The sequence below is a fragment of the Rhineura floridana genome, chromosome 4, assembly GCF_030035675.1.
Source record: "Rhineura floridana isolate rRhiFlo1 chromosome 4, rRhiFlo1.hap2, whole genome shotgun sequence".
Lineage (NCBI taxonomy): Eukaryota > Metazoa > Chordata > Lepidosauria > Squamata > Rhineuridae > Rhineura > Rhineura floridana.
Genome location: NC_084483.1, coordinates 10,154,954 through 10,167,224, shown reverse-complemented (window position 1 = coordinate 10,167,224; position 12,271 = coordinate 10,154,954). Strand labels below are relative to the sequence as shown.

At 38.4% G+C, this 12,271-nt stretch overlaps 1 protein-coding gene across 3 annotated transcripts in view; it reads left to right on the top strand.

The window, feature by feature from the left end:
- CTNNA1 (catenin alpha 1) overlaps positions 1 to 12,271 on the top strand; it is a 95,878-nt gene that overhangs the window by 11,213 nt on the left and 72,394 nt on the right. For all 3 annotated transcript variants that reach the window (XM_061622460.1, XM_061622462.1, XM_061622461.1), the window contains 4 exons: positions 4,499 to 4,605; positions 9,812 to 10,007; positions 11,042 to 11,208; positions 11,718 to 11,837. In XM_061622460.1, the coding sequence (XP_061478444.1) occupies positions 4,501 to 4,605; positions 9,812 to 10,007; positions 11,042 to 11,208; positions 11,718 to 11,837 (588 nt within the window). In that variant the 5' untranslated portion in view covers positions 4,499 to 4,500. The remainder of the gene's footprint in view (positions 1 to 4,498; positions 4,606 to 9,811; positions 10,008 to 11,041; positions 11,209 to 11,717; positions 11,838 to 12,271) is intronic.

Sequence of the window (12,271 nt, the reverse complement as noted above, 5' to 3'; positions counted from 1 at the left end):
ATACTTGCTGATGCGGTATCTTGAGCCAACATCAAACAGCTTGTACAGCATTACTTTCAGGAGAATGACACACCACGCATGGAAACACATGTACTATGGGATGCAGTGAAGTCAGTGGCATGTGGCCATTGTATTAATGAGAGGGTTAGACTGAGAAAAATATGAGAAAACGAAAGGGAGGTCTTAATAAAAGATATAGGTATTCTTGATGACACTTTTAAAACAACATTGTCTAAGAAGGTCTATAGTCAATTAGTAGCGAAACGCTCTGAATTACAGCATCTGGAAACAGGAAAAATTTACCCTCGAATGGCTCATACCAGAAGTAAGGACTACGAGTTTGGGGATAGGTCCTCTAAACTGTTGGTTCATGCACTCTCAAGGAAGCACTTGTATAATATCATGTGTAGTATATACAGTAAAGGGGGGGGCTACTCTCAAACCCTAGAGACATTATGTAGGAGTTCATGAACTTTTCTACCTCCCTGTACTCCTCAGATAGACTTGATGTCATTGCTATAGAAAAATATCTAAATGCTACTAAGATAAGCCGGCTATCAGAGGAGCACAGGGAGTTCTTGAAAGGTTCAGTGTCTGAAGAAGTGAGAGGCATTATAAAAAAAACTCAAGACTGGGAAGTCTTTGGGGCCCAATGGCTTTTCGTGAGAATTTTACAAAGCCTTCAGTAATGCGTGAATACCTTGGCTCATTAAACTGTTCAATGACATATTATCTGGGGGAAGGATACTGGAAACATGGCAGCACTCCAGGCTTGCGATGGTATTGAAACCTGGCAAAGATCCCACTATAGTAGCCTCATATAGACCGATACCCCTAATCAACATAGACACAAAATTATTGTATGCAGTTATGGTAGCCCATTTAAATGTGTTCATGGGGGAATGTATCTCCCCAGACCAGACAGGTTTCATTCCACAATGTAACATAGCGGACCTCATTCAAAAGGTGTTCAATACAGTCCATGAGACCACCAATAAAAAAATGAAGGCAGCCCTTATATTGCTAGATGCTTTTAAGGCCTTTGATTGGATAGAATGGAGCTTCCTAAAATGTTTATTTGTTAAAATGAATTTTGGGGAGAACTTTTTACATCTCATCCACCAGTGTTATTCGGAGTCAAAACCGATAATAGGCATCAATGGGCTAGACTCCTCAAGTATTAAGCTTTGTAGAGGCACAAAGCAGGGTTGCCCATTGTTATCGAAGTACTGGCAAATAATAATAGATCCCATCCAGAAATAAATGGAGTAAGCATTAGGGGAGTAGAACACAGAATTAATTTATTCACCAATGACATGCTCTTAATGGTGAGGGACTCGTTGAAGGCTCTATCACCCTTATATTTATTTATTACATTTATATACCGCCCCATAGCCGAAGCTGTCTGGGTGGTTTACAGCAGACAGTCCTAGAAGATTTCTATAAGTGGCAGGCCTGGAAATTAATTATTCTAAGTCGCTAGTCCTCTCTCTAAATGTGCCTAAATGGGAAAGAGATTAATTTTTTTTAATCATCTATTGGGTTCCATGCTATGGAGGTTTTCGTTATCTTGGAGTAATTATTCCAAAAGACCTCAACCAATTGCAAATTGCATGAAAGAAATTTTGGTAATATTCGCAATTTAGTATTAAATGAGTTATATGCTTGGAAACACCGTAGTCTCTCTTGATTAGGAAGGATAGCAACAGTCAAGATGTCTATTCTTCCAAAAAAATTATTTTTGTTGCAAACCCTGCCTATCCACATAAAAGCCAAAAATATATACACCAGGCAAAAGTTACTAATGATTTTGTCCATCGTGGAAAGCTACTGGGCTTTTTAAGTCTCCATTATATAGACAGAAACATAAAAGTGGTTTGCTATGCCTAATCTAAAACACTACTACGATGCATTTCAATTAAAGCAGATGGTACATATAATTAATGGAAATATAAATATCCCGTGGGTTCAAATCAAATTAATTCCAAGGCAGCCCTCTCTCCGTACATCTGTTGTGGGCAGCCATTCATAAAATAGTAAATCCCTTTACTGATGCCACAATGGAGGTCTGGAATGGAGGTGGGGAATACTAGCCCCAAGGGACTCCCCTCAATCCCTTTCCTCAACCATCCAGAATTCTCTTCTCCTGAAAAATATCAACAGCTTTGACACTGGAAAGAGAGAGGATTGTTCAGGATCAGGGACCTAGTGGAAAGGGCTCACCCAATAACGGAAGCTTTTTTGAGAGATAAAGTGCGTGGTCTCCACATCAATTGGTTTAGTATTCTACAGGTTATGACTTTCATTAAAAGGCTATTAAGGGGTGGGGCTTATCCTTGCTCCCTCACTTCATTCGAGCATCACTGTACTTTTAACATTGTGTCGAAAGGCTCAGCCTCTTTCATATGTAAGATACTTGATGGTGATAAAATGGGAAACACTTTCGTTGGGCTTAGGAAGATGACTTAAACATTCAAATAGAAGAAGCTAAATGGAATAATCTATAGTCATTTCCCTAAAAACTACATCTGCCTGGATACAAGAAGCAACAATCAAGATGGCACTGGACCCCCATTAGACTCTCTCACACCTTTATATTGGAGGGGATGCAGTGAATGAGGAACATTAATGGATCTATGGTGGCATTGCGAGGTGGTGTCTGAATTTTGGATGCATATCTTCACTGAAGTATCCCAAGTGATGCTTCAGAATGTAGTTAAGGACCCGTTGTTGGCGCTGATATCTTTAGAAAGTGATTTGAATTCTCAGGTAAAACATAGGGAGATGATTGCTTTATTGTTTACTGCAGTCCATATGGAAATAGTGAAGCACTGGAGGAATCCTATAGGGTCCTCACACTTGGGCTGGTTAGAAAGAGTGTGGGAGATTGCACTGTTGGAACACTTGACTCAGTATAGAAGGGTGGTCTGTGGTTTAAAATGACAAGTTTGAGAAAATGTGGTCTCCATTCATCAACTTTATTAGCAAAAAAGAAGGGACCATTTGTCCTCCATGTACGCATGGGACTATGTGGAGAGGTTATGTACATACATTATAATGAAAACGTTGGTGTTAGTAAGAAGCTTCCAATCTGAGTACTATTCTCCAATGAATTTATTTGATAACTTTACCTCTTTAAAGAACGACACTGCATACATTTGTACTTTATGTTTGGTTGCTTATTCGAGAAAAGCATGTACAAGATAAAATTATTTGCTGCATGTTGTTCATCCTGAAAATTAATAAAAATATTTTTGGGGGAAATCATGAGGTTAGGAATCTTTTTGGCCCCACAGGCCAGATCCTTATCAGGATTGGCTACGGCGGCCGAATTTGACAGGTGGGCAGGGCCATCCACAGGAGGGGAGAGTACAGTGGTATTCAGGTCCTGCTTGTGTGCTTCCTACAGGCATCTCTGGTTGGCCAATGTGAGAACAGGATGCTGGACTAGATGGGCTGTTGGTCTGATCCAGAAGGCTCCTCTTATTATTGCATAATGTCTGTGGATGCAGGTTTGGTTGTAAAATTGGCTGTGTCTATTCTGAACAGGATATATCCAAATTTGTTTATTACTGTGCCATATGATATGGAAGCAGATAGGAGGCAAAGAAGAAGGGTTGGGAACTCTGGTAGCCTTCTGAAAAGCATTAGAAGTACCTTGGAATTTCCAGACTTTGGGAAAATAAAGGGAGGAAATTCTTGTTTTCTTGCTGCTACCGATGAAAGCTACAGCGCTTGCCAGGCATTGACCTTGTAGTTTTTGCCAAAGCACCACCCACATTAATGGTGGATGTAGCTATTGTGTAAAGTAGATAGGGCTGTGCATATTGTAGCTTGACATTATTGTGTTGTGCCAGCTGTGGGTGGAGCTAGAGGTAAGACGCTGCTGCTGCTGCTGCTGCTTTTATTACAGCACTTAAGAATCATAGTAGGAAAGACTAAGAGTCTGTCCCATTGTTCAGTTAAGACCATCAACACATTAATTCCTCATAGGTCATCTTCTGCAATCCACATGAGAGAAGAATCTATTCTTTCTTTCTTACCTCTCCCAACTGTCATGTAGCTCATTGGTCTTTGACTGGTGGGTTGCACCAATGACATTTATTATTTTTAGTTGTCTTGTTTTTCAGGGGTGGCTGTAAAAAGAGAAACTGAGAAAAACAGTAGGTGAAAGAGGGAGATAAAGAAAAATGCCAGGAGGGAAACCAAAAGTGGGTCTTATTTTGCAGGGTGCTGAATCTGAAAAAAAAAATTAAGCTACTGATCTAACTCTTCCTTTGATGAATGGGGCAAGAGTGAATTTTCTTTACTTTTGTAGAAGAGCTCTAGTAGTAGAAGTGATTGGTCCTAGCCTGCAACTGAGGCATCCATTCTGTGCCCACTTAGATTAGAGTAAGCCCCATTGAATGTAGTAAGCCTGACTAAACAAGCACAAGTTTGTTCTGCAGAAAGAATTGTAACCAGCGAAATAACTCGGTACTTCTCTCTTCCTCCCCAGAAATGACTGCCATTAATGCAGGAAATGTTAACTTCAAATGGGATCCAAAAAGCCTGGAGATAAGGACACTGGCCGTTGAAAGGTTGTTGGAGCCTCTCGTTACACAGGTAATAAAAGCTATATGTGGTGGTTTTTAAAGTTTTGGCTTGACAAAATTGAGATGGGAGATTAATACTTTATTTGTACTATATTGCTAACCAGTAGGACCTGTATGGGCCTTCTCAAGGATATAATAGCTGCTATGGCAAACTTGAAATGTGTTCTGCCTACAGTTTTTTTTTGTAAGGAAACATCAAAATGGAACACAAGCAGGTTGTAACAAATGATCTTTTTTAATAACTAGTTACATAACTGGTAAGTATGATCTGATACTTTCTTTTATATTGTATTCTATGCAAAATATTTTTGAATGTTGAGTTAGGATGTGAGAAATTCAGGTTCACATCCTTGCTCATCGATGAAGTTCACTTGGTGCAGCACTGGATAAAATCGAGATTCTTTTTTTAAAAAATTGTCTATAGCCTCTGTAAAATCCATGAACCAATGTCAAAGATGTATCCTTGATTCAAAGCAAGTTAGTCCTATTAACCAATTAAGTTCTATTAGTTTAAATGGTCTTTAAAGTAATAGGACTTAATTGGTTAAGAGGTCATCATTTCAACCAGATTTAAGTGCACCTACTGGAGACTTGTCCATAATGCTTCTTGATCTCTAAACTATTTCTGAGACATCAGGAGCACACAACAGTATCAGTCACTGCCCTTGGTGCATGCACTCCTTCCCGACCCCTTTTCCTACTCAGTTTTCCTCCTCCTTGCCCTTTGTCAGCACTAATGGTTAATATTAATATCTGTGTTTAAATCAAGTGCTCATATGATTAAAAGTAGATTTCAGACACTGACCCTAGTTAGCTTTAAACCAGAGATTAAAACCTACTTCTAACTATAGCTTCTAAATCTGGTACGCATATGGCTGTGGATAGCATTCAGCTTGCCCAAATGTAATGCCAGCCGTAAGTACAGGGGAGTGAGGACAGAGAAAAGTAGTATATGAGCCGGAATTGGTGCATCTTATCTCCAACCACGATTAAGAGATTGCAAAATGTTCGACTTCCGGGAAGGGTGACTTAGCCTGTGCCTGCTTTTGAGACGGGCTCCTGCCTCAAAAGAAGCTTATTCAGATATATCAGTCAGGTTTTTTTTTTTTTGACTGATTAAACTTCTCCCGGGTAGGGAGAAACGAAGAGATTAACCTCAAAGCCTATTTTTGTTGGGACGACCAGATCTCATTAATTTATGGGACGAGGTCCAGCCGACGAAGGTGGGGCGGATTTTCAACAACAAGCTCTATCTGATAAAGCGAACGTTCATCTTATCTTCTAAGAGAGAACGCACTAACAGGCAAGCACCCTTCTTTCTATATTTTTCTTTTATTTGACTTAAATTGTTGCTGTTTAAAAGAGATTTGCCAGATTGATCGGTTTTTGACATCTCACTGGGGAGCCATAACTTCTCTCTGCTACTCACTAATTAATAGCTTATCTCTGTTTTTGTTGCAAAAAGCTGTCCTGGATTTGCATTCTAAAGATATACACAGAAGAGGGATTTCTATTCCAGATTTTTATTTTGAAGAATATTATATTGTCTGAGACTACTCTCTTTTTGGTCTATTTTATTTTGACGAATCTGTTTCCTGACGACCGCCATTAATTGTTTCGATCCTGGGAACTGCATTTTGTTTACTTAAGCATGGAGAGATAAGGCTGTCTGCTCTGTTTATACTGTGATGTCACCAAGTTTGGAGTATTAACCCAATTGTTGCTGAAATAAGAAGTGGTTTTCCTATATTTTTCTTTTAAAATGGCAATTAAGAAAGTGGCTGAGAATCTGGAAATAACTATGTTTCAGAAAATAATGGATGAGATTGAGATAACGAAACAAAACCTGCGACAGGGTTGTAAGGAGCTGAAAATTGAATTGAGTAAAATGAAGCAGGAGATTAAAGATATAGGGGTCCCTGTGAGAGAGGTGACCCTGGAAGGGGTCCCTGTGAGAGAGGAGACCCCGGAGATTGGAACAAACGTGGAACAGGAAAAAGATTTGGAGTCTATGGACTTTAGAAACAAAATCTATTGTTTGGAGACACAGGAGATTAAAGACATAGGGGTCCTTGTGAGAGAGGAGACCCTGGAGACTGGAACAGGGGTCCCTGTGAGAGAGGAGACCCTGGAGACTGGAACAGGGGTCCCTGTGAGAGAGGAGATCCCGGAGATTGGAACAAACGTGGAACAGGAACAAGATTTGGAGTCTATGGACTTTAGAAATAAAATCTATTGTTTGGAACTCAATGTTATCTCTGAAGAAATTAATGAAGATTCTAGAGATAAAGTTATCAATGGCATGGATAATCTTCTGGACTGGAATGATGTGATGGAGCCCAATATAGAGAAAATCTATGGAATTAACTGCAGCCATGTGACAATGGAAAAACTTTCAAGAGATGACCCAGTGTATTTTGAAAAAAAGAACAGAGATATGATTTTACAGCAGTATTTCAGCAACCTATTCAGAATGGATGGCAAGAAAATATTTGGGATAGAGGTAATTCCCATCAGACTCTTACTATATGACTATGGCTTTGACAGCAAGATTATTATGGAATACTGATAATGGAAGATTGGATATTGAAATTACTGGACTTAACAAGACTACTGAAGATGGAAGATGGAAAATGGAACTAATAGGGATAATAGAACAATGGCTACTGAAATTACTGAACCTAACAGATTCTGATGTGATGGATTAATTGAAATGTTTATTTTGACTATGGTTATGACAATAAGATTATCATAATTAGTAATGAGATGGATTAATCGATATGCTTATCTGGAAAAAAAAATTGATAGATATATTTCTTAAAGAATTGAAACCTCTCTTTGACTTTTTGTGGAAAGAATAAAGTAATGTTTATGAGATTTGATGATTAAGTAAGATAACTACTGGAGGAAAGTGATTTTATAATATGACTTAAGAGACAGGATTGTTATATATTATAGACTTATAACTGATTTGATCTTTGACAAATGGGAAGTCAATATTTTACTCTTTATTTTTTTTTTTTGTTTTTTTTTTCTTTTTTTTTTTTTGTTTAACTATTTTTGATTTTGTTTTTTGTCTTTGAATGTTTTATGATTTCGTCTTGTATGTTTTATGAAAATCTGAATAAAAATTATTGAAAAAAAAAAAAAAAGAGATTGCAAAATGTTATATCTGCGACTGATTCTATTCACTGACTCCACTCCAAAGAACATCAGACTGCATTTCTGTTCAAGGAGGAAAGCATGAAGGAAATCCTTCCTTCTTAAGGTCAAGCATTATAAATATGGCATAATAGGTCATGAGGTATACTACAGGCTTAATACTAGGGATCAGGGACTGGCAGGTTGTCATATGTATTGTTCGTGATCAAGCTCCAGGAGATGCCCACCTATCTCTCCAATGCATTCCATTTAGAAAGAGGACAAAGGTGTGCAATCAAGTTAGGAATGTGATTTTTCCTACAAAGCACAAGCATTTCCCATGTGGAAATACCTTCTCCTGGACCTTAACTTTCAACCCTTAGCTTCTAAAGATTCTGGGTAGATCACTTGGCTCATTGTTCTTACATATACGGTAGGGCCCCGCTCATACAGTGAGTTACGTTCCGGACCCCCGCTGTAAAGCGAAAACGGCTGTAAAGCAGATCCCATTGACTTACATTGACCAAAATGGCGCCCGGCGGCAAAAGAAGCTGTAAAAGCGGGGCCTTTCTACAATTCACAACAGCTATATTAGCGGAACGCTGTAAAGCGAAGCGCTATAAAGTGGAGCCCTACTATATGCAAACATGAAAAATAAAAATTAGTGGTTTGCCTTGAATCACCATCCTAATGCAGTTAAATTATTCTTGTATTATGTCCTTCCTGATACAGGGCCCAGGGTGGCTAACATCTAAAACACAACATTAAAAAGAATTAATAACATGGAATAAAATGCAATATAATAAAACAATCAACAGTACAACCCAGCACGCCACAAGTCATTAGCAAAGAGTAAGTAAGTTACCAAGAAATATACCGTAAAATATTTTCTAAACAGTAAAAAAAACTTTTAGGTACCGCAAAGGTTTTCTTCAGTTACAAATCAACAGATTTTACTTTAGTACATAATAATAATAATAATAATAATAAAATTTTATTTATGAGTCGCCTATCTGGCCGAATTAACGGCCACTCTAGGCGACGTACATTACACAATAAAATACAATATAAAACCACAATCAATGAGTAATCTAAAAAAACCCCTTCCAGTTAATAGCAGCATAAAAATTAATCCACTCCAGAGATCCTGTAAGCCTGCCTGAATAGCCAGGTCTTCAAGGCCCGGCAGAACCCCATCAGGGAGGGGGCATGGCGAAGGTCCAGAAAGAAGCAGTGCCATATGTATACTGGTTGATGTCAAAAATTAGGCATTCCTCCCTCCAATGATATTTACACAGAAATGCACTGACTTTCTTTTGCATTTCTGTTGAGGAAATATTTGAAATGTGAATGGAGAAACTTTAAATTGGTCCACCCTGCTGGGTGGCCTTGCCCACATAACGTTATCTCAAAATGTTAGGATAAAATGAAAGAATCTGATGAAATACCACCCTGAGCACCTTAGAAGAAGAGTGGGAATTCAAATGTAAGAGAAAAAACCCATGTAACATTAAACAGGTACTGTGTGTGTACAAACAGTAATCTGTTTCCATAATATAGGAAGTAATTCACTAATAGGCAAAAAACCTTGCGGTTTAAGAACGTACCTATAGCCCACAGATATTTCTATCAAACTTTAAAAAGCAGGGAATTTGGGCAGCTATAGTGAATGCACCAGGGGAACAGGAGACCTGACCTCCTCTCTCACAGGAAGTGGATTGGACTGTGAAAGACCAACCCGAATTGTGTTTGCATTTTGACAGATTTGTAGGGCAGTCCAGTATCTCAGAGATATTCCAGCATTCCTGGAGCAGGAAATTAAGATTTGCATGGAAGACTACATTCCTAATCTGCAGATACAATTTCAGCTACATAACTGACATAAAACTCTTTTAAATTCACTGACTCAATTTTTTTAGCTTAAAGTTTACTTAATTAAAATACAGTAGGTATTGCTTGAATTATGATGCTTGTCCTAACAGATAGTCAGGAACCATATTAGCAAGCCAGTTTTGCTATGTAAGCTTCTCATAGCTTATCAACTAAAATGTATACCATGTGATACTTCTTTCCAGGTTACAACACTGGTTAATACCAGTAACAAGGGTCCTTCTAACAAAAAAAGAGGTCGATCCAAAAAGGCACATGTTCTAGCCGCATCGGTTGAGCAGGCAACGGAGAACTTCTTGGAGAAAGGGGACAGAATTGCAAAAGAGAGCCAGTTTCTTAAAGAAGAGCTGGTGGCAGCTGTGGAAGATGTTCGCAAACAAGGTATGTAGCATTACCTTATGATTAGGGGCTGAATTGCTATGACTGTCCCAGCCCTGTGAATTGGTTCACATAAGTTATTAGTCTACCCTAAGTTAATTTGCATTTCAATATGTAAAGATATATAAAGGCACGTTTTCACTCCTTTGGTTATGAGAAAGACATTTTAAAGAAATTCTACTGATTGTGTTTACAGATATATTACATTTAAATCTCACCATTCCTTCAAGGATGTCAAAGTAGCTTGTATAGTACTCCTATCCTTGGTTTATCCCAGAGCTTGGAAAAGTTACTTTTTTTGAACTACAACTCCCATCAGCCCCAGCCAGCATAACGCTGGCTGGGGCTGATGGGAGTTGTAGTTCAAAAAAGTAACTTTTCCAAGCTCTGGTTTATCCTCACATTAGTCCTGTGATGTAGGTTAAGCTGAGATAGTGACTGATCCAAAGTCACCCAGTGAGCTTTGTAGAATGCTGTTTTGGTCTTCAGTAACTCATGCCACCAAAATACTGCTTCTAAAAGTAAAAATAATGACCCTTTGTAAAATGAGATCTCAACTATTCTATTTCCCAATGATGATTCTGACCTGTCTAGCTTCTAGAGAATAGTACCAAATTGTTTGATATGAGAAATTGTCTTTTAATTAAAAGAAATGTGTCTCTGTATCTTCTGTTCCTGGGGAAAAAATCCAAGGCATAATATTTCCCCTTTAAGAAAAGGAAAAAAAGAATGTTGGATTAATTTTAAAAGGTAGGTATGTCTCTTCTGATAACTTACAGCTATTTACTTAATTGCAATAAATGTATGTTAGGATTATTTCCATTTTGTAACATTACAATGCTATCTAGTCCAATATTGTAAAAGGGCTCTTAGTGTTCCAACAGTAAGCAGTCCTCTTGCCCTACTTCTCCAATTTCATCATTAATATTTGTGTGCTGCCACTTTGATTCATAGGAACTGTAAACTGTACTTGATGCAGTGATAACAATGGAGACTGAAGGAATGTAACCACTTTCTTGCTAACTTTGTGCACATAGGAGATTTGATGAAGAGTGCCTCTGGAGAATTCGCTGATGACCCATGTTCTTCCGTGAAGCGGGGAAACATGGTGAGAGCAGCTCGTGCCCTCCTCTCAGCAGTTACCCGGCTGCTTATTTTGGCAGACATGGCGGATGTATACAAACTGCTTGTTCAACTTAAAGTGGTATGTGGTGACTCATCTGTAACTTTCTGTCTCTAACTTGTATGTTATGAAAGGCATTCAGAATAACTATTTGATACAGTAGGGAAGTGCTTTTGCCATCACGCCCACTTCTCATGGGCTTCCTGGAGACATGTGGCTGGCCACTGTTGAAAACACAATGCTGGACTAGATAGACTAGTAGGTCTACTTTTATATTGATCCTCTGTGATATGACCCCATGGACGTCTCTTGGCTGACAAGTTTGTTGCCAGCTGAGCTGTTCTCACAGAATAATCTGATTAGTCTTTATTTTGATGTGTTAAGCCTTACATAAAGTAAGGCCACAGAAGTGTCATTAAAGCAAGATGATTACTTTGTCATCAAACTTGCATGCCTGTTTGGTTTTGGAGGGGGGACACTGCCCGAGTGCAGTGCTCTTAGAAATTACTGGTCCTGCTTCCCCGGAATCTATATTAAACTTTAAAATGGTGTGTCGTCTATATAGTATAAAATATGATTTAATCTTACAGGTAGAAGAAGGCATCCTGAAATTAAGAAATGCTGGTACTGAACAAGATTTAGGAATACAATATAAAGCTCTTAAGCCAGAAGTGGATAAGCTTAACATAATGGCAGGCAAGAGACAACAGGTATAGTAACTTTTTTGTATAGTTTCAAGTATATGGTTGCCTTATATATGCTGGTATAATCTGACAATATTTGTAAGAGAAGAATTGGTGGAAGATTGGTTGACAGCAGTGGAGTGGTGGAATTATGGGTAGAGTCGGAGTGAATGACTGGTTGAGAGTGTCTGAGAAGGATAATTACAAGACAGTTGAGGGGGGAATCTACGAGTTAGGGAATGGGATTAAGGGGAGAGAGAAGAATTAGTTAAAAAGTTGGTGGTCAAGACAACTGTTGAAGGTGGGAATCTGTGTGCTAAGTTAAGGTGTTAGAAATAATGGTTCTTCCTATCAAACTACTATTCTCATTTTTAGTTTCTAAAAATATGTTAAATGATTTTAAATCTTTGGCTAGGGGATTCTTGGAGAGTATCTTTTACTCCATGTGTTGGCTTTGTCTT